Source organism: Zeugodacus cucurbitae, chromosome 3 (genome assembly GCF_028554725.1).
Source record: "Zeugodacus cucurbitae isolate PBARC_wt_2022May chromosome 3, idZeuCucr1.2, whole genome shotgun sequence".
Lineage (NCBI taxonomy): Eukaryota > Metazoa > Arthropoda > Insecta > Diptera > Tephritidae > Zeugodacus > Zeugodacus cucurbitae.
Window position 1 is genome coordinate 62,539,988 of NC_071668.1, and position 22,592 is coordinate 62,562,579.

General features: G+C 35.2%; 1 protein-coding gene across 2 annotated transcripts in view; it reads left to right on the plus strand.

Moving 5' to 3' along the window:
* LOC105219289 (limbic system-associated membrane protein) overlaps nucleotides 1-22,592 on the plus strand; it is a 71,300-nt gene that overhangs the window by 24,416 nt on the left and 24,292 nt on the right. For both annotated transcript variants that reach the window (XM_054227325.1, XM_054227324.1), the window contains exons 4-5: nucleotides 5,225-5,432; nucleotides 19,288-19,446. In XM_054227325.1, the coding sequence (XP_054083300.1) occupies nucleotides 5,225-5,432; nucleotides 19,288-19,446 (367 nt within the window). The remainder of the gene's footprint in view (nucleotides 1-5,224; nucleotides 5,433-19,287; nucleotides 19,447-22,592) is intronic.

Here is a 22,592-nt window from a genome sequence, read left to right on the forward strand (position 1 = left end):
TTGGGGCGCCGTTCAATTAATTACATAAAAATATTCACACATATATAAACAACACATACTCCACTACTCTCATATTACACATACACTCATATCCACTCGACCCTTACACACCACTAATAGTCTGATAGCACATTCAATTTACCAACACCACTAGTACACTTGCCCACAAAACCATTAAATTTCGGCTTGTGTAGCAACAACAAAATTAAATAAGTAATAATCAGTAAATATACTCGAGTGTAGTACTCGTGTAAATACAAATTATTAAACTTACCAGTGCGCCATATATGTAAGTCGGCATGTTGTTGTTATTTTGTTTTCATAAATGATTTTCTCCAATTAAGCCTTAAAAAGATAATCGAGCAGGCTCATGGGTATAATTACTTATTTTATGGTGCTTAACGGTGTACAGGCGAACGATCTGTCTGTCTCAGCCACAAGCAAAACAATGAGCGTTTTATATCACGTATAACGGTAGTGTTTCATATAACGGTTGATGGAGAAAATATTGTGTTTTCCTTGGATGTTTATAAATGTATGTGTATGTGTGTGTGTTGAATTTTTATTGTTTATTGAGTGTTTGTTATGCTTGAGGTGGTTGCTCGTATTGTTGTAGTTGTTGCTTTTGTTTGTCATTATTATTTTATGCTTTTTCATATTTCATTCATGCCACATAATCACTTCCGCATAAGTGCCGCCACCCTGCTGGTGAGTTAACCAATGACCCTTCACTTCTGCTCCCGGTTTTCTTCCTTCTTTTTTCGTTTTTTTTTTTTTTAATACTCGCTTGTTGTTTTTGTTATTGTGGTGTATATTTATTTATTGTGGTTATTATATTTACTTGCTCTTCATTTGTATGCTTTGTTGTATTATAATTGTTGTTTTTGTTTCATTAATTTCTCTCTCACCCGCACAATTAATAAACTTCCTGTTGTCGCTGCGTTTTGCTTCCGCTGTTTTATTTTTTGTTTTTTATTGTGTAGAAAGAATTGTGGTTTCTTTCAATCACTACAAGAACATATCGTTTTTGTTGCTTATTATAGTCATATGCTTCATTTGTTCAATTCATAATAGAGAATTCCACTTGAGATGCTTTTTGAAACTCAACTCATTGCTACTTAAAACAGGTGGATCTTCATTCTTGAATAGCTCAAGAATGCTATCAGTGCATTTTTTATGTTTTTGTAACACATGAATGGGTTTTTGTTGTTCGCTTTTGAACAAAAGTACTTGACTCATCTGGTTTACTCATCGCCAAAACTCATCATACTGAATTATTCTGCTTCAAAGCAAGTAATCTCTACTCCTATCCTTCATAATTTAAAAGTACAGTTAATCATTTGTTTATATTATTGTTTTTGTTGTTTTAATTTTTTTCATCACCAAGCGATTGTATGTATTTTTAGTTTCTTTTACCACTCTTATTTCATTCTACTCCCATATCACCATTCATATACACATTTCCTTTGCACTCACCACACCACATTGTTATTATTGTACTTTTGAACATTCCCAACTCCTCTTTTCTTCAAAAATTATTTTTCTTTTATCACAACTTCTTGCTCTACTACGCTTATTTTAAGTAATTGACTGCATTCTTTGAATTTCCGCTTGTTGTTGTGCATATATTGTTTTACCTCCACCATTTGTTTTTAAATTTATTCATTACCTGTCCAATTTTCTCAGATTCTTTCCACTTCATTTACTTATTTGCATATGAGACAGCAAGTCGCCGCATTGTAGGAATATTATTTTCATATGTTTGTGTTTACAGGTATGGTCTAGACGCATCAGGCTTGCTTTAATCATAATAATGGTATTTTTTAAGAATACGTGATAGAAGAAATGTTAGGTTGACATGGACATTATTGTTAATAAACTACTTCAAAAGCCATACAAGACAGCTTTTAGTGTGATATGAGAAATTAACAAATCACTTACTCACTGAATCAAAAACAAAACTACTTTGTCATATTCAAAGGATTCTACGGATTATCTAGTTTATTTAAAAAAAAAAAAAACAATTTCAACAAACGACTTTTAGCATCAGTATTCTGCCCTTCCTATAATATTGTAGAGTTTCTATAGTATATTTCTGCTTATTAAATTCGTCAATTAAACCCTTATTTTTCCCTCAATACATATTGCTGTGAAACATCTATACAGAATTCCTGCGTAGATTATAGAATTATATTTCTTCATTGTAAAGCGGAATTATAATTTTGAAGCCTAGAAAATATCCGGTTATGAAATAATGTAAATAGAAAAGGAAATTGATTTGGTGTGATCTGATATGGTATGAAATGAGAAGTTATCATATGATTCTGATAGAAGTATTGTGATATGGAGCGCTTTGAAATAATGTGATATGATATGGCAGAACGTGATATGTTTTGTTTTGAATTGATATGATTTTATGTGCTTCGAAGAGATGTGATGTGATATGAAGGGATGTGATATGTTTCGCTTGGAGGTGATATGATGTGTTTCGAGATGAAGTAATATAATGTGCTTTGAAGTGTGGTGATATGTGTTTTGATATGCTGTTATATTTTTTATATGATTCACTAATGTATTATATCATGTTTTGATACGATATGATATGATGTGAATATGATATGATGTACCTAGGTATGATTTAAATGCAATATGAGTTTCTTTGGTTGTGATGATATCTTATTATGGTATGATGTGATATGATGCGATGATAACATCGTTAAAGGGAATATTGGGTTGGCAAATATCTCCACTCCGCTTTTATGATCTTTATTCAGTGCTTTATAAAAAGTATTACAGTGATCGGATTTAGTTCAAATATGCGCCGTTTCGTTCAGTAACTTCATTATATTGCATTATATGACATGTCTAAACTTATTTAACTCTTTTCTGGGCGACTCACAGCGGAAGTACTAAATTCTGAATTGAGAAAGAGTCGAAGTCTTGACTACAGTATGAGACATATATGCCCACAGAGATACCGAATTAATTGGGTGTTCGATAGTCGCAAGCGGCATCGTGGTGGTGTCACCTAGCGTCAGTACTGTACAATTGGTACTATTGAGTATAAAAACACTCGACGCATGGTGACGTTTCATTTAATTCCGTTTATCTTGCCAAAAACGTTGTCATGACTCCGTGTCTCTCGCACAAACTCAACAACAGTATTTCAAAGTCAGTGAAAGTACGATTAATCGAAAACGTTGCCAGTGCCATACGAGAAGTCGACAAATTCTTCAAGAACTCATTTCCAAAACGTGTGACTATATTAGCAAAGATACTTGGTGAAAAAATTGTCCAGTTGTGTGAAACAAGATGGGTAGAGAGGCACGATGCTGTCCTTCAATTTGTTTGCGAAGTTACCGTTGATCATCGAAGCTCTGTCAAAAATCAGTGAGTTGATGAACAGAGAAACAGCAGGCAAAGCAACAATTCTCATATCGGCTTTGTGCAAGTTCGAATTTATCGTCGGGCTCTTCTGTCTCAGCGACATTCTATCGCTCACCCATTCGCTCAGCGTAATTCTCCAAAAGGAAGCAATTGATTTGGCGTAGGCATCAAAAATGATTGGGACATTGGTTGCCACGTTGGAAAAAAAGAGGGAAAAAGTTGATGAAATATTCTGATTGATTTATTCAGAAGCCAAGAAAATGGCGGAAAAACTCGATGTTGGCGAAGCGAAACCAAAAACATATGGTCGACAAACGAAACGCGAAAATTACGACGTGAAAACTTGCGAAGATTACTACAGGGTCTCTGTCTACATACCTCTGCTGGATACCATCAAAGAAGATTTGGAAGCTCGTATTTCACAAGAAGTTTAGGATGGTTACCAATTGAGTGTGTTGCTCCCAGAAAAAGCAAGTATTTTAAAAGAAAACGAAATCAATGATCTTGATAGAAAGATTCGGGAATCTTCTGGATGATGAAAAAAGCGTACAAAAATGAAACTCAAAGGTGAATTAAGGGGTTATATACAGTTGGACGGCCGAAAAAAAGTGAATTTTCCAGAATTTTTTCTGAGAAAACTTTTTAATTTATTGATCCAAAAATTTATACACATATTATGGTATCTTTTAACTTTATTTTAAGACTTAGTTTTAGTAAAAATATTTATTTGAAAAAGAGCTACAGCTGATCTCCAGGAGCTCCTCTCAAAAAAGACGTTTTGCGGTGACCACTATATCTCGGAACTGGATCATCCGAAATTAAAAAACCAAACAGATTTCGTTAAAATAATGTTAAATCTAGTAATTAATCGAAGGAATAAGCAAAATAAATTTTTTTGACAAAATGGCGGTTTCTCAAAAAAAAAAATCGATTTTTCACCGAAATTTCGGCCTTAAATTGTTTATAAAAAAAAATATATTTATCGGAGAGAAAAAATCAACGATTAATTATTAAAAAATATATTTAAGAAGGTCGTGTTAAAATTTGAGACTAATCGGTCTAGCCGTTTTCGAGTAATGTTGGTCACCGACTTTGAAAACACCATTTTGAGAAAAACGCGTTTAAAGTTTGGACCTTGTACTTAAAAGCACTCTGAAACGCCTTTTCAAATTTTTCATTTGCTTGTAACTTTGAAAATATTCACCGGAACGATATGAAATTTTCTGTGTGTATTCTTAAATATATGTACATTAAGAAAATGAAATAAAATAAAAATAGATTTTTTGAAAATTCTAACTGTATATAACCCCTTAAGCTACTGGCAATGACAGTGGCAGCAGCAACAAAAAATTGAAGGCAGCGAAATTCCAACTTCTGCACTGGAAACATTACGAAAATGTGATGTCGCCATATTCCCGACAATCCATACCTATCTCCGAGTATTCTGTACACTTTCCGTAACAAACGCGAGCTCTGAACGTTCTTTCTCTTATCTTCGCCGCATCAAAACACGGCTTAGGACGACCATGCTTCAATAAAATGAAGTCAGAAATATGGACGAAATGAGTGATATGATCTGATCAAATTTTGTTGGTTTGGTCTTGGAAAATTAGGGAGAACAATTCATTACGCACCAGAATACAATTTTGACATTCGTACTTGGTATAAGAGTAGTCAATATAATATCATATCCGTTCAAGAAATTTGTAATAAAATATTACCATCTTAACATAATTCTTTTCGAAGCAATATTTTTTCAATATATTAAGAAATTTTTCTGTAGTAACATTTGTCTTGATTATTATTTTTTTTAACAAAACTCTTTCATCTCTTTCAGGTCGCGTGGCTGCGTGTAGATACACAAACAATTTTGACCATACAAAATCATGTGATTACAAAAAATCAACGCATCGGCATAACGAATTCAGAACACAAAACGTGGACAATGAAAATCAAAGATATCAAAGAGAGCGATAAAGGCTGGTATATGTGTCAAATAAATACGGATCCAATGAAAAGTCAAATGGGCTATCTGGATGTGGTAGGTAAGTGCTGGTCAATACTTATAGTATATTATTAAAGAGAAAACCTTTTGAATAATTTTAACTTTGAAACAACTTGAGCGACTCACTTTCACAAAAATAACTTTTCCTCATTGGCAAACAATGAAAAAATGTACACAAAGCAAAGCTCATTTACACATCGCTTGCGATTGACAAAACAAACGACAATTAAAGACGGAAAAAGTAACCGGAAAGTGAAAAAACCATAAACACCGGCGAAACGAAATCACGAAATAAAAATATGAGTAGCACAACACGGCAAATAATAATAGAAACTGGCCAGGTGCAATTTCATGCAGAAAATGAGCCAACTCGTTGCCACTCAGTCAGTCAGGCGATTGGGCCAGCGCCAACCATGCGAAAAAGCCCTAATATATGCAATTAAAAGGCTATAGCGGTCAACTTGCTACCAATACAATAGCTTTTAATGGTTGTGCACACATTTGTGTTGGCACGAATGTGCGCGAAAACGTTGGCTATAAATAAAACAGCAAGTGAAAACAACTGAAAATGCGACCGCAAAAACCACAAATTACCGATTGTTAAAAGAATTATATGGCAGAGTGGGGATTGAAATTGTGGCGGGAAATTATACACAGCGCGGGTCGCAGGGTGGGGGGCAAGCGCGAATGCAGTTAGTGCGCAGGGTATACGTTACAATATTGTGGCATGGTTAAAGTGAATTTATCACTGATGTAAAGGTAGTTACGAAATTTCAGTCCACCTAGTCGTTAGATATGGAGTAAGGAAATAAAAAATCACATTATTTCACATTGATATTTTTAAGTGAAATTTTTTTGTACAAAAACAAAATTGTCTTTGATAAACATGGAAATCAGCGTTTATTTATGATAATACAATAGTCAAAATTTTATATTTTTAAAATCCGATTGGACTTATTCAATTATCATTGTCATATGAATATCGATATTCATAGAATTTTGACAATAGGGTATGAGTTCATAAAAAATATGAAAACAATTTAGAGTTCCTTCACTTTTACTGACATTTTTAAAGGGAGCTTTGGATTCTTATGGTAACTTTGAATGAAGGTAATAAACTGGAAAGGAGAGTCGTTCAAAGAAAACAGAATTATCAAATAAAAAGAAGTCAGAAAGTAACCAAGATCAAAGCTGTTTCCCTTAAAGTTCGCCTTCATTCATTTTTAGTTGGCTTTCACTATAGAACCAATTTGTTTCAGGTAAAATAACCGGAAATCAAACCAAATAATTTAACTAACGGGTTAATTTGGAAGATGCCCCTTAGACTGCGTTTAAAGATTATCTCTCTCAAATGTTGGCCGTGGGTACGTCTCAGATGGTCCATCCGTTGTGTCGATGACTCTTTCGAGTATTTCGACTGACGAATGACACGTGTAATGATTTGCTCTAAGGATTTTTTTATAGTAGGAGGAATCAAAGTCGAAGTGCGGAATTTTAACCCGCTAAACCAAACCTAATCCCAACTCAAGACTCTCCCACGGAACCACCGGATTAAGTATTATTTCGTGGGAGTGTCTAGACATTTTAATTCTCCTTTATGATACGGACATACTGACGCATACTCTGTTGTAAATGACTCTGTTCTGTCTGCTTCGCTAACAGCTTTCCATTTATCGGAGGACTGACACATAAGTGCAATCAAATTTACCACCCTTAAACTACCTCCTAAGGGTATTTCTCAGCTTACCCCTTATACTTAAAAATCGAAGGCAATGAAAACAAAAAATGTTCACAGTCTGCTAAGGACTCTGTACACATCGGACAGTACGGAGTAGTGTCATGACGTAATTAGTACAGGTAGCTTCTAAAGCAACCGTGACCAGTAAATATTTGGGTCAGGTGAAATCAAGGTCCCCATGCAGTATACTCATTCAATAATGGATGTTAGATATAAGTCTGTGGGTCCACCGTCCTTTGGTTGAGGTTTCCCACCGTTGCTGCCATATTGTGATGCTCCTGCTTCTCTCTTCTAACTTTCTTGTATATGAGTGGGGCGCATTCGCGCGAATTCTTTTCCCTAGATGTCTATGGGCGGCATACTAGCTAGTACTTCAGCTGCTTCACTGGACATTGTTCGGAAAGCACTTGTTACTCTTATTGCTGAGAGTCTGTGCACTGCATTTATCAACTTGCCATATACTTTTATGTCTAGCGCCTGGTTCCATTTTTGAGTTGCATACAGGATTACATCTCATTGCTTTTGATATTAGAAATCTCCAGCTAGAACGCACTCAGCCTTTATTTGCCATCATTCTGGATAAGATGTTATGTACCTTATTTGCTCTTCTTGAAGAGTACGCTAAGTGCTCTTTGAATTTGAGTTATGAGTCCAATATTACCCCTAGGTACGCCAGCTGTGGCTGTGAGGTAATCTCTAAGGCCTGTATAGAAACGGGATTGTGGGCATAGATTTTTGACTATATATATATATCCCCACAGGAAAAAATCTAACGTTGTGATATTATGATCTAGGTGGCCAATCGACCAGCCCAAAATTTGAAATTATCTGCTCAGCGATGTGTTCTCTCTATAAATGAATTACATTCTTGCTGAAACCAAATGTCGCCGAGATCACAAGGTTCAATTTCAGTCATCAAATAGTTGGTTATCATGGTGTGATAACGGTCGCCATTGACGGTTAGAAACGAATCGGCTCTCCACGGTCTTCGAGTACACTCTCAGCAACGGCGGCTATATTTTCTTCTCTACTTGCTGGACGTGATCTATTCGGTCTTAAACGTTGTTCAGGCGTAAGTCTTTCCATAATGAAATGCCAAACAATACTGTACTAAAATAACATGACAGCTTGACACGACTCACCCGACATCTGTCAACAGAAGCCTATTGTAAAAAGTACCTCAACTTGGATCGCCCGATAGAACTAGAAACATCCATAGCCCGCATAGATTTAGAACAACTTTGGATTGATTAAAATTTGTGTGCTAAATCTAATATTTTCAAAAACGTATAAAAAATGGGGCTAAATGCCGAAATTTAGAACTTAACAAACATTTACTCTGCTTTATTTAAAATAAAATAAAAAATTATTATTAATTTATTAAATATTCAATTAATAATCGAAAATTATGAAAAGTATAATGGGCCATAGTATAGTATAATAGCACTCCATATCTACGAACTTACGTTTATATAACGGCACAGTGTGCTTTTGACCATTCCCAAGGTCAATTGCAAGCAGCTCTGTGATATATGCTGGTACAAGGAAGGGAAAGTAAAGAAAAAGATATGTGTTAAGCGCTAGCAAAACGTGTGGTCTACACCAAAATACACAAAACCGCTATGAGTGCATAACAATGGCGTAGATATACTTACATATATATAACGATGCCAACAACCCACACCACTTTCACCCACACTCCCATACTAACCAGTTATGTAAGCTCAGTTGACTTGTCCAACCAACCAACAGCAATGCCTGCCTAACTAGCGGTGCATGGCGACTTAGCTGACCAAATGCTTTTGTTCCCAAAACTCTCGGACAGTCATACAAACAAACATTTACTAATAGCCGACTTTAAAGCATACATACATATGTACAATGTACATATGGCTACGCGTGCTTTGGCATGGTTAGCTGGCTGTATGACTACTGTTGTTGTTGCTATTGTTGTCCCTCATTTGCTGTGCTTAACGACAATATCGCTCCCCAGCATTGTTGACTATTAGTATTGGTGGTCAGTGTGGACTAAATGCCTGCGCTGCCACCACTACTTTGTATTGTTGTAGTTGTTGTTGTTGTTGTCTAAACTGTAGTATGAGTTTGTATATATATATATATATAGCTTTGTTTGTGTGTGGTTGCATTACGCTCCAACATGTTCAACGTGCGCCACGCCACAGCGGCCTTGTTGATTTTGCATTAAATATTCCCGCTTAATACGTTAAACGCTGCCAGTCTCTCACCATTTCGCGTAAAACGGCAACGGCTGTTCGAACAACAACAACAATAACTGCACAGCCCCAACCGAACCTGTCTATATGCACAATCGAATATACCTGCAACGAATTTGGCTTGCAAATATGCTAAAGCATGTTGTCGTAAATGCAGTGGTTTGTCTCCCTCTTAGTAAGTGAAAGCAGCGGCAAACACGCGCCACACAGGCACACATACACTCACATATGATAATTTCCATATCTATGTATGTGTGTGTGCTGGCACAAACAGCTGTAGCTGGGCTTTGTGCGGCATTAAAGTGCTTATTTGTGGTCAACATACGCTTATGCTTCTACATATACATTCACACATACATAGCGACATTTATGGTTCGCTTTGCATACACATGTGTATGTGTTACTGCACTGGCTTTCGCTTCTCCATGGAAATTGGAAATTTAATTAAGGCAATACTTTGCTGTAGTAAACGTGCGCGCTAAATTGACTCGCACACCGTAGTGATTATTACTAATTTGTGGGGAGCAATCGCATTTTCAAAAGAGTTTGCACTGAGTAAACAGATGAGTAAAGTGAGCAAATATGCAACAACCCTTATTTGATAGAACTCTATATGGAATGATGAGTTTACGTGTATATGATATATTTTTACATACTTGAATGAGCTATATTTTGAATGGACTGTAGTCCTTTCAGCGCGTTACTTTCATACACGGTAAACTCGGAACATGTTCCAGAAGGTGGACAATCACTGAAAGTAATATCTCAACATAAAATGGCGTCGATATGATTTTTATTTAGATTTCGTTAACAAAGACATCCTCTTCAACCCCTATTAGGTATTTATTCGACCATTGTTTACATGTTTACTTTAGTGAAAGTCCTGTGATTACTCCCTTAATACCAATAATATCAATATAAATTTTTTCAGTTGAATTATAAGATATGTTGGAGGGTGCGCCAACCGCTTTATTATTATCATGGAGTGGCTAATGATCAGCTTTCATTTTAAAAAATATGTTTTGGCTTACATTTCAAAGTTCTTGAGTCGTCATTTGAGAACTAAAATCTATAATTTCATAAGAAGTCTACTCAGTAACATATTGAACTGAACAACACACGGTTGGGTATTGGATCAAACCAATTGTTTTAAATAATTTCGACATTTTTCGAAGTATTCCTCCAACATGTAGATATTTACTTTAAAATTACGAAAAAATGCTGATTGAAAATTACAGAATACACTTCATAAAGAATGCGAAGTATGGCAAATTATATACCTTTTCCTCTATTTTAAGGGACTATACTAGCTACTATATCCATTAAAAATTAGGCGATTTTCGTGATTTTTTTTTTAAAGAAAGTATTCGATCGAATGTTTTGAAGTTTTTTTGGACATAAATGTAAAATTTCAGCTATATTTTAAGAAAAGAGTTTTTTTTTTAATACCAAATTGACAATTTTCAATATTGTACAGTAAATATATTCAAGAATACTCAGTTTCAATTTAAAGTCGATCGGTCAGTTTCTCGTTGAGTTATGATGTCAGGAATTTTGAGAAATATCGTTTGAAAAAACGCGTTTAAGGTTTCAACAATAGTCGTTTATACCTGCTCGCGGTCACTCTCTAGAACGCTGCCATTCAAAAACTATTCCAAGATACGAGCTTGCGATTTCACAGGATATTTTTGAAAGTATAATCCATCAAATAAGCAAAATAAAAAAATGATTTTTTGAAAGTGTCACAATGGCCACTTCATATTATATAAATTTTTGGCAAAGTCAAATTTGGATTTTTTATATAAACTTTATATTTTAAAAAATACTGGACATTTTTTTTGTTATTTTGGTGAGTTTATAAATGCGAATAACCGACATTTGTGCTGGCATCTTATTTTACTTCATATAACTTCAGATACTCATCTCTTTCGAACACACTGCAATTAACTAGGTCAGTACATTTCCATGTGAATTCAGGGATAACTGGTGTGCTATTGAACAACTATTATTTGGTTTTCTATGACCACTTATTCGTTGTAAACTAGACAAAAGTTCTCGGTCAGGTCAGCTAACATCTAAATCCATCCTAAAGTTTCTTATCTTAGTTGATATTACTGTTCTTAACTAAATTCAAAAGTATTCGTGACACTACCGAACTGCGAGGTGTGTTCAAAAAGTATCGGGAATTTTCGTTCTGTTTTTAGAAAAATATTTATTCAATTATGTTGTCACCACTATAATAGTCCCCATTCGATATTATGCACTTATGTTAGCCCTTCGTCTCTTCGTCGAAACACTTCTATAACCACGAAGCAGAATTTAAGTACAGGCTGTCATAAATACTCTAAATTGTCAGCGAGAATATTTGAAACTCTTAACTTTATTCAGTGAGAGGAGTTTATTATTACCAAACAAAGATAAACGTTCTAGTATAATCTGGTATAATGTGATATACATGGATTGTAAGTAGTTAGTAGACATCAGAAATCTAGAGATCATTGAACCTTATGTATATCAAATATGGTCGTTTCAGAAGATCTTTCAAATTTTTCGGCTGACGGGGTCAATATTCATTCTTAGAATAATTCGGGAAATAGGTTTCCCGATAAATAGAATTTAACTCCGAATAAATTATAAACTATACCTACCCAAAGTTTTGGAAAAAACATATCCAGACTAAATATTTATTCCAACACCATTCTGATAGTGTCTAAACATATTCACGCGTATACAAACTGTCCCTCTTTGTTTCGATATGCATCTATGTTACTGGACTCCAAAACTACAGACAACCTAATTATTTTATAGACTTAGAGCAAAGTCCAATTTGCTGTGTGCTATTGAAACCAACAAGATGAAGATGACAGCTAGAGGATTCCTTCGAACTACCATAGACGATGCTTACGAAGTATTCAGAGCCTTAGAGTGGTTGGAAAAGGATCTTATTTATTACGAGGCACAAGAAAATCGATATATTCAATACAGTCTTGGCATGTAAAGGAATTATTCCCATTTTTTTTTCAATTCAGTCCTTCTTCTCAAAATTAATTTTACTTCACCATGCAGTTAACAGTCTTATAACCTTTCATATCACATATCGCTACCCGTCCTCATATCATCTTATACACATTCTACTCTTCACCTTTGTTCGTTTACATACTATTTTCTGTAATATTTTTTGGAAAATTTTCAACCAACAAAAATTCCCATGCTGTAATTTATCACACGAAAATGTGAAAAGTAAAAAATTAATTTACCTCAACTGGCAATAAATTAATTTTGCACACAACGGCTTTTAATTTACACTGCCACAAGCCAGCGCGAGAAGGCCACTTGAGTGTCACACATAAATATACATATATGTACATGTGTGCTATATTAGGGTGGATGGATATTATTGAAATTTTAATAAGACTTATGGAAATTAAAAAAATATTTGAAAGGCGTAATATTTGTTTGAGAAATGCTATTTTTGAATGTTTTTTTTTAATTTTTATAAATTTTTTAAATTTTTTTATTTCTTATTTTTCAAATATTTAATATATTTAATACTTAATATATCTTTAATTCAAAAATACTTTTTCAAAAATCGTAATTTATTTTCCATCGATATAAGAAAAAACTATTTACAAATTTTAGATTTGAATTTCCCGCAAAAAACTGACCCACCCTAATGCGAGTGCAATTACTGAAAATCTCCACATATGCTTATATGCGGCGCATAATGAAAATATTACAATAATAATCTCTTCGCGTTTGCACAGCTTAAAATAACCTAAAAAGTAAGAATGTGTCTGTGTAAATACAGCGCGGCCAAACTCACACTCTTGCACTCACACCGCGCCGCACTTTCGAAATTTTTCGCCACTCACCGCAATTTCGGGTTGCACTATTTAACCGCATAATTGCGGCCACTTTTATACACTCCACAAGCCGAGCGACTACTGATTTTCAGCCACCAGGCCGACAATTGGCCTCCCTTGTCTTCCTGCACAATGGCCAAACGGCAAATTCGCTGTATTAATGACGCCACTTCCGTTGTGCTCCGCTGTGGCAACAGTTTTTGTTGTACGTTTCAGATTCACTGTAAAATACTAGCGTTATCCTTGTTGTTGGGCGAGTCGCGCCGTTGTATAATTTGTTGTTGCTTTTGCTGTTTGTCGCCATGATCTCAAACTTCCGGCCGCAACGGTCTGTTCGCCTTCCGTTGACATGAAAAAAATTACAAAAACAACAAACGATAAAATTCTACAAAGAAGACACATGTGTGCTTGTGTGTGTTAGTTTATATTTGTATTAGCGCAACAATGCGCTCAGCAGCTACTGTAATGGCGGCAAAAGTCATGGCCGCAGGTGTCAACCCAAAATGTGGCATAATGCTTATATTTCACATGTGTGCGATTTTCCACGAAAATAAAGATTGAAAACACATTATGAATAAATGCAGCTGTACATGGCGATTATGTGGCGCGCACACGCAGTTCGTTTATAAATTAATGAAAAAGTTACGGCACGCGCTGTATACAGTAAGCTGCTCATGCATAAAGCATGTGTTTACAGTTATGGAAAATTTATTTAAAAATCGTTGTAATAATATACTAATAGGTCAGAAATAAAGTTTCGTAGCACTTGAAGTATTAAAAGAATATGTAGGGTTCATTTATAGGTTACATTGTGACAGGCCTGAGAAATAATACATCTAGCCATACTTTCCCTTAAAGTGAAGAAAATCAGGAGAGCAAACAAGTTTTAAATTTAATTTATTAATGTATGTGATTGGCGTTCAACCGTTTAGCCGGTTATAGCCGAATCGATGAGAGCGCGCCACTCCTCTCTTTTCTTCGTAGTTCGGCGCCAATTGGAGATTCCAAGTGTAACCAGGTCGCTCTCCATCGGGTCCCTCCAACGGAGTGGAGGCCTTCCCCTTCATCGGCTTCCTCCGGCGGGTACTGCATCGAACACTTTCAGGGCTGGAGTGTTTTCGTCCATTCGAACAACATGACCTAGCCAGCGTAGCCGCTGTCTTTTTATTCGCTGAACTATTTCAATGTCGTCGTATAACTCGTACAGCTCATCGTTCCATCGTCTGCGGTATTCGCCGATGCCAATGTTCTGAGGACCATAAATCTTGCGTAAAATTTTCCTCTCGAAAACTCTTAGTGTCGTCTCATCTCATGTTGACATCGTCCAAGCTTCTGTACCATAAAGCAGGACGGGAATGAAGCGACTTGTAGAGTTTGATTTTGGTTCGTCGAGAGAGGACTTTACTGTTCAATTGCCTACTCAGTCCAAAGTAGCACCTGTTGGCAAGAGTGATTTTGCGCTGGATTTCGAGGCTGACATTGTTGGTGTTGTTGATACTGGTTCCCAGGTATACGAAGTTATCTACAACTTTGAAGTTATGACTGTCAACAGTGACGTGGGAGCCAAGACTCGAATGCGCCGACTGTTTGTTTGATGACAGGAGATATTTCGTCTTGTCCTCATTCACCTCCAGACCCATTCGCTTCGCCTCCTTATCCATGCGGGAAAAAGCAGAACAAACGGCGCGGTTGTTGCTTCCAATGATATCAATATCATCGGCGTACGCCAGTAGCTGTACACTCTTGTGGAAGATTGTATCTTCTCTATTTAGCTCTGCAGCTCGTATTATTTTTTCCAACATCAAGTTAAAGAAGTCGCACGATAGTGAGTCACCTTGTCTGAAACCTCGTTTGGTATCGAACGGCTCGGAGAGGTCCTTCCCAATTATGATGGAGCTTTTGGTGTTGCTCAACGTCAACTTCAGACATCGCGGCATAAAGGCAGCTCCTTTTCGTGCTGTCGAAAGCAGCTTTAAAATCGACAAAAAGGTGGTGTGTGTCGATCCTCTTTTCACGGGTCTTCTCCAAAATTTGGCGCATGGTGAATATCTGGTCAGTTGTCGATTTTCCAGGTCTAAAGCCACACTGATAAGGTCCAATCAGTTTGTTGACGGTGGGCTTTAGTCTTTCACACAGTACGCTCGATAGAACCTTGTATGCGATATTTAGCAGGCTGATCCCACGATAATTGGCACAGTTTGTGGGATCTCCCTTTTTATGGATTGGGCAGAGCACACTGAGATTCCAATCGTCAGGCATGCTTTCTTTCGACCATATTTTGCAAAGAAGCTGATGCATGCACTTTATCAGTTCTTCGCCACCGTATTTGAATAGCCAGCCGGTAATCTATCGGCCCCTGCCGCTTTGTTGTTCTTCAGGCGGGTAATTGCTCTTAATTAATTAATATGGACATATAAACTCGAGTTTAAGATTTTGGGTTTATGGAGAATTCACAAGTGTCTTTTCGGTTGTTTCATAAAATCTTTGGATCCGATAGAAGCTTTTTCATACATAACAAAGCTATAAACAGAAATTCGTAATCGCGCCATAAGATCTTGTAACAAGCTACATATATATTTTTATTCTTTCGCACAAAAAAATTTAAAGGGTCTTTTTTGTACTGGAAAACTCCTGTATCATCCATTATTGTGTTAGAGAATTATATTTAGCATTGAACAGCAACTAGTTTTGGTAGAGCGAACTCCTTGGTTCATAGCGTTAGGTTACACACCAAAATTACCAATAAACCCGAGTTTATGGAACTTATACACATCTAAATTATTAAAGGACAATCTTGTATAATAAACTGGTTGATTTAAGGAGTGAAGTTTAACTTTAATACGTAAAGTAATTAATAAACTCGTGTTTATGGAACACTTATTAATGATATAATCTCTAAATGGTTAAATAATATTTTATATCTAATAATATAATTGAAAGGTAGTATAATTTTACTTAAAACACTAAAATTATCAAAAAAAAAGTTTGTGGTGTAGTGTTTAAACTTAAACACTAAAGGTATCAATAAACTCGAGTTTATAGAGCCACTTAGCTATGGAAAAATTAAAATACAAAATGGTCTTATTTACTATACTCCTTATAAGTAAAGAGTGTTTAACTTAACACTCAAATGAAAAACAAACTCGCGTTTGTCGAATCACTTAAATTAATGATAAATTTTCTAATTGTTTCTAATATTATTCTTATAGCCTTTTCACACAGGAGCAAATTGATCAATTAACTGGCCTCTACTCGTTTAAAACGCTGATTAACATTGATTTACCATACAAAAATAAAAATCTAAATCAATTATTACATGAATTTTAATTTAATTGAAAATGAAATGCAACTATGCAACAAAGACCGTATTTGTAATTATATATACGTTCTTTGTCTGCGAGTTATTGTTCAATTGCAATCAGCTGACGAAACTTACCAACTTCTTATGAAAAGCAAAAACAAAAATGTATAACAGCTGATCGATTATCGAGTAGCCGGCAGTGTGAAGGGCAAAAACTGGTTTCTCAATAAAAATTTGAATTGATCAATTAATTTGGCTGTGTGAAAAGCCTATTAGGGATCAAAAACCAGTTTGGGGAATACTTATATGAAATTATAATTTTATTGCATAGTATTGTATATAATTTTAATAGAAACAATAGTAAGGAAAGCTAGAAGACTCAAATTACACTATGTACTAAATATTTGCTTTTCCTTGAGTTCTCAGAAATTACATATCAAGTATCTATACTTTAAATAATTAGAATAAATATAGATCCAATCATACAAATTACTCTGTCAATGAATTGATTCAATTTAAATAACTACTTCAGATTATCGATTACTAGCCAGAGATGTGAAGGAAAATATAAGAAAAAATCTGTCCGTTTTTTCATACCATTTTCAAACTATTTGACGAAGTTTTAATGGCAGAAGACCGATTACAATATTTGCTTTTAGTTTTGTGAAATTTTAAGATAGACGCTATAATTATTCAATTATAAATATCATCAGCAGAATAAAAAATATGTATGTTTATATAATACTAACAAAATTCGTTTCTTTATTTTCTTTTTCTTTACAAACCTGCTGCTCTTCTGTGACGACAACCCACAAACACCCAACAAAACAACTCAACTTACTTTACTCTCCGCTTGTATTAATTACCAATTAATGACATTGAAACAATCTGCGGAAAAAACACACCACAACACGACAAAAATGTGTGTAATAATAACAATAATAACAAATTAATAATGGTGTCGACAATTGCTGCATGGTGCCGAACGCAATAACAATAAAAACAACACCGCTGAAAACCAACCACTTTAACGACGCACACAAACGTAATCATAACAATTATGCTGGCCATGATGATGCTATCGCTGACGGTGATTTCGCTGACGGTGTGATGATTTTATGATGATGGTGTGATGGTGATGACGACGCTGATAATTATGTTGTGGAACTCTGTTGGGATTGGAAAAATAAATGAACGAAACTGTGAAAAATGTATTGAATGAAAATCGAAATTTTTATGTAATATATTTAATATGAATATGAAAATTAAAAACAAATAAATTAAATTAAATAATTAAAAAATTAATAATAAAAAAATTTAATTAAATAATTTAAAATATAAAAAAAATAACAAACAAATCACTTTCAAATAAAAAAATAATGTAATAATACATGAAAATATTGAAATAATTTTTTTTATATATAAATACTATTTTTTGAATAAATCGCTGAAAAATAAATATTAAATTTCATTTAAATTAACAAAAAAAAAATTTAATTATTTCAAAAAAATTTATAAAATTCCAAATAATTTTATTTTTTTTAATTAAAAATTTAACTTTAAATAAATCGCTGGAAAATCAATCTAAAATTTTATTTAAATAAATAAATTTAAATAAAAATTAAAAATTAAATTTAAATATATTATAAAATTCAAAATTATTTTTTTTATCAATACAATTTTTTTAATTTTTTTTTATAAAAATTTTTAATTGTTAATAAACATTTTTAATAAAAAAAAATATTTAAAAAAATATAAAAAATAAATTAATAAAAATTAAAAAATATAAAAAATGCATAACTAATCCCTCTTAATCAAAAAAATCACCAAATTACCCACACCAAACAAACGATCATTAATAATAATTTCTGTAAATACGCAACAACAACAACAACACAATATCACGCTGTAAACAACACCAACAACACATCCCTCACCTTTTGTATACATTCGATGTCATGCCACCATCAACATTTCAACATTTACTGATGACTATCACAACAATCGCTTTGCCAAAAAATAATCCACACACAAAAAAAATCACGAAAAAATATAATTTCAATCTGTGTTGGACAACATGCAATAACAACATTACCCACCACAACTAAATGAATTCGGTGCGCTCGAAAATAAATAATAAAAAAATACGTGAATGATGAAAAAAATATATAAAATAATAAAAAAAAAACAACAAATAACACACACAACTTTCATGCGCCACAAAATATGCAACGAAATGGTGAAAACGGTGAAACAAATTTTATGCTTCACTCGAACAACGCACACATTGCAATGAAACAAACATGAAAAAAAAACAACAAATTCACTAAACCGTTACAAAATAACCAATTTCGGCATTTGAATAACGGCAAAAACAACAACATATATGAAATATATAAAAAAATGTGCTACAAATGTAAAACACCTGCCGCGTCATGCTATCAACGACAACAACACATGCAAACACACAAACTAAAAATCAAATGTACCAAAAACAAAACCAACAACAAACGGAAACTAACGTTCGTATGCCAACTACAATCGTGTAACATCCCGTTATTCGGAACTTCAACTGCACTGCACTTCCATGCATCCAACACTTATCTGCTCATCATCTCCGGCTTGCTTGTCTCACTGCATTTTGCGGCAATTTTTTTTCATTTTCTTTTTGTTTTTGCCGTCTCCTCCACTCTTAACCTGCCGTCCACCGGCCTGCCTCGTGCGCTATTCTATCGCTCATTCGCGCACCTCTTCAACAGTCCCGCCGGATATCCTCGATTATCCCACCAGCACGGATATGGTTGTACGCGAGGGTAGTAATGTGACGCTCAAATGTGCGGCAACGGGCTCACCAGAGCCGACAATTACATGGCGACGTGAAAATGGAGTACCCATTGAATTGGCCAACGGCTCAGAGGGTAAGTACTACCACCAAACCAACCCATGGTCTTTGGTATATCCGCACGATGCTGATGTAGATGTGTAATGTGCTTGGGCAGTAGGGTTGAATGACTGTATGACTGAGTGGGTGAGTTTTTTTTTACGTTGAAATATTGCAAGGTTCATGTGGTTTCAATTGCCCACGTGTAGACGAATGCAGTAAAGTTGGCTGCCGAAATGTATAAAGGGTGATGTGTTGGGTTTTATTTCGGTAACTATTTCTAGGAAGTTATTTTTGATTTGTCGCTTGAAAGAAAACCTTCTTCTCTGACTATAGTCCACCACGATCAAAAATAGTTTTTGACAATTATATTTCACTGGCAATCTATGCCATTCTAAAACCATTTTGGAATAATGATACATCGATTTTGTATCTCTTTGCTCAAAGAAGTAATAAAGATATTTTTTTTGTGTGTTCTAATTATTAAATAATTATGAATACTAAATACTGTAAATAAACTCGAGTTCAATACACAACTTAAATGTGAAATATATCGTTCATCGTTACTGAAGCTCCGTCTAGCTCGGAGCAAAAAATGTGCTTAGATTATAACTTCAGTCAAATCAAATTTAAAAACCCGATAGAACTTCGGTATTTTGGATCTATATAATGCCATCTGAATCAGAAGAGCAATGTAGGATTATAATATACAGATCTGAGAGATATAGATTCATCACCCAAAGATATTCATGAGTAAAGTTTTTATTCAAATTTATCAGAAATCTTACATGACCGCTAAACCCTAAGCTCACTCAAATAATATCGAAGAAACCCATTGACAAATGTAAAGTCTGATTCAAGTGGTCCTGAATTTTTTGGTTCCAACGGCTGAAAGCAAGCAATAAGTATCTATTACATTGACTTTCCTCTCTAAGAACCTGAAAAACAAACGATCTATGGGGTTAAGACCATTTATGCATTTATGAGGTAGAAAGATAACTTGAAAAATAAAAATAAATGAACTAACTGAGAGAGGCGAAGTCTCAATGTGTCAGATCATGCAAAGAGACAATTAATAGACCTACTGCAAAGACTTGACATAGTAGAATCGGGTGAATGCAGGGCGTGCGCGGAAGATGACGAGACACTAGAGTATTATCTCTGCGAATGCCCGGCCTTCTGTCGGTTAAGAAGAGATACCTTCCAAGGCTCATTACTCAAATCTGAGAGAAATTGGGCAGCAGGGATGGAATAAACTCAGAAGCTTCGTTAAATCGACCGAGTTGTTCAGGTGACGCTTATCAGGGTATCTTCGGGGAGCACAATGGGCCTAATAATGGCCTAAGTGCGGCCGCTTGCGGTCAGGCTCTCTTCGCCTCCCTTTTCAACCAACCAACCAACCAATTGAGAGAGGCTATCAAGACATTACTTCAAAGAAATTATTCAATACTCTCCTTAGACAAATCTAAAAGGCAAATTTAAACTAATACGAAAAGCATCAGTCTTGCAAGGGAATATATTAAAGTAACCTGGCAAAATAACGAAAGATTAAAGCACCATTCACATAACATCCATTAGAATCCCATATAATATTAAAAATGTTAGACTAAAACATTCCCGCTATTCCGGGATAGGTATGTGGTTAAAATTCTCTATATGAAATAATTTCAAATAACATAAAGAAATATTGTTGTTGTTGTCATTAAAACATCACCCGAGTTAGCTGTCGAGCTCACAGTGCTTAGCCGAATATAAACAATATCTGTTTTTGCAAATTAGATCCGACTTTCATAGAAACGGAACAATAAACAATCCGTTGGTTAGCTGAAAAGGGAGTCAAAGTAAGCCTGGCCGCACGTGGTCGCACTTAGGCCATCATTAGGCCCATGGTGGTGCCCCCCAGAGGTACCCTAATAAGCGTTACCTTAACAACTCGGTTGATTTCTAAGTTTTTTCTATCCCAGCTGTCCAATTTCTCTCGGGTTAGGGTATTGGGACCCGTGGGAAGTGACCCTTCTTAACTGACGGAAGGCAAGGCATTCCAAGACGTTTTTTTAAGCCTCAACAGAGCTGCAAGTATTGTAATCTCGAACTACTACTCGATTTCTTGAGATCTGTATTGATTATTCACATGATAATATTGCTCCCTGAGAACCATTGACCGGTACTTCGAAGCGATTCAGAACATGAAACCCACAAAGTTAGCCAGTTTAATTCCATTTACAACTAAAAATATATAACAGCGCTCTCCAAAACCAAACATTTCTGCTCTTCCCCTAACACCCTTTACCATTGCTGGCATCATGTCAAAAGAACCACAGTTGTACCAAGCATTTGGCGTGCATAGCTGAGCGCTTTTCCACTGCCGCACTCGTATACGGTTAAGCGCAACATGCTCGTACCGTCCTAACAACGTAGAAGTACAATCAAAAAGCGTGGAACTTTTTTTTGCTGCTGACCATTACCCGAGTAGCTAACGGTATTGGCATTTGGCAGCGAACTTTTGTATAAAGGAGTCGTAACAGAAAAAAGAAGACCGAAAGCAAAGCGAATGCGGTGAACATAGTCGAAGGTGCACACACAACCAGAGAAAGAGAATACTCGTGAGTCATACACAGAATGCGCCAGAAACGGAACCGCAACACGTAACGCTGTAAATCGAATGTGAAAAATTCACCAGCAAACTTAAGTATTACGGGAGTAAAGTGCAATAGACGATGAAGGCAGCTCTCACGGTGTTGGCAACGGCGGCCAAGTGGCCAACAGTCGCTTACCAGTGAGCGGAGCAAGGGTTGGGTGAATGGTAAAGGCTGCCAGTGGCGATTACAAAAGTAGTTTCGACTAAACACACACACCGACATGCATATATGTATGGAAATTGCTGTTGTTTTTATTGCTGTATGCATGTCGGTGTTTATTTTGTTTGAACGCTGCCAAATGGCGAGCATGGAAATGCGGCAAGTGACCTTCCTCGCGGCTTAAAAATGTCTGCAAAACTCGTTTAGTCGTGATTACCAGTATTACTGTTGTTATTATTATTATTGTTGTTGTTGTTCGCTTTTTGTTATTATTATTGTTTTTCGTTTCGTTTTTTAAGCGTTTCTTTTGTGGCAACTTTTTTTTTACTATTTACCGTATGTACATATAATTGGAGTTATTTTATTATTAGCACTCTTTTCAACT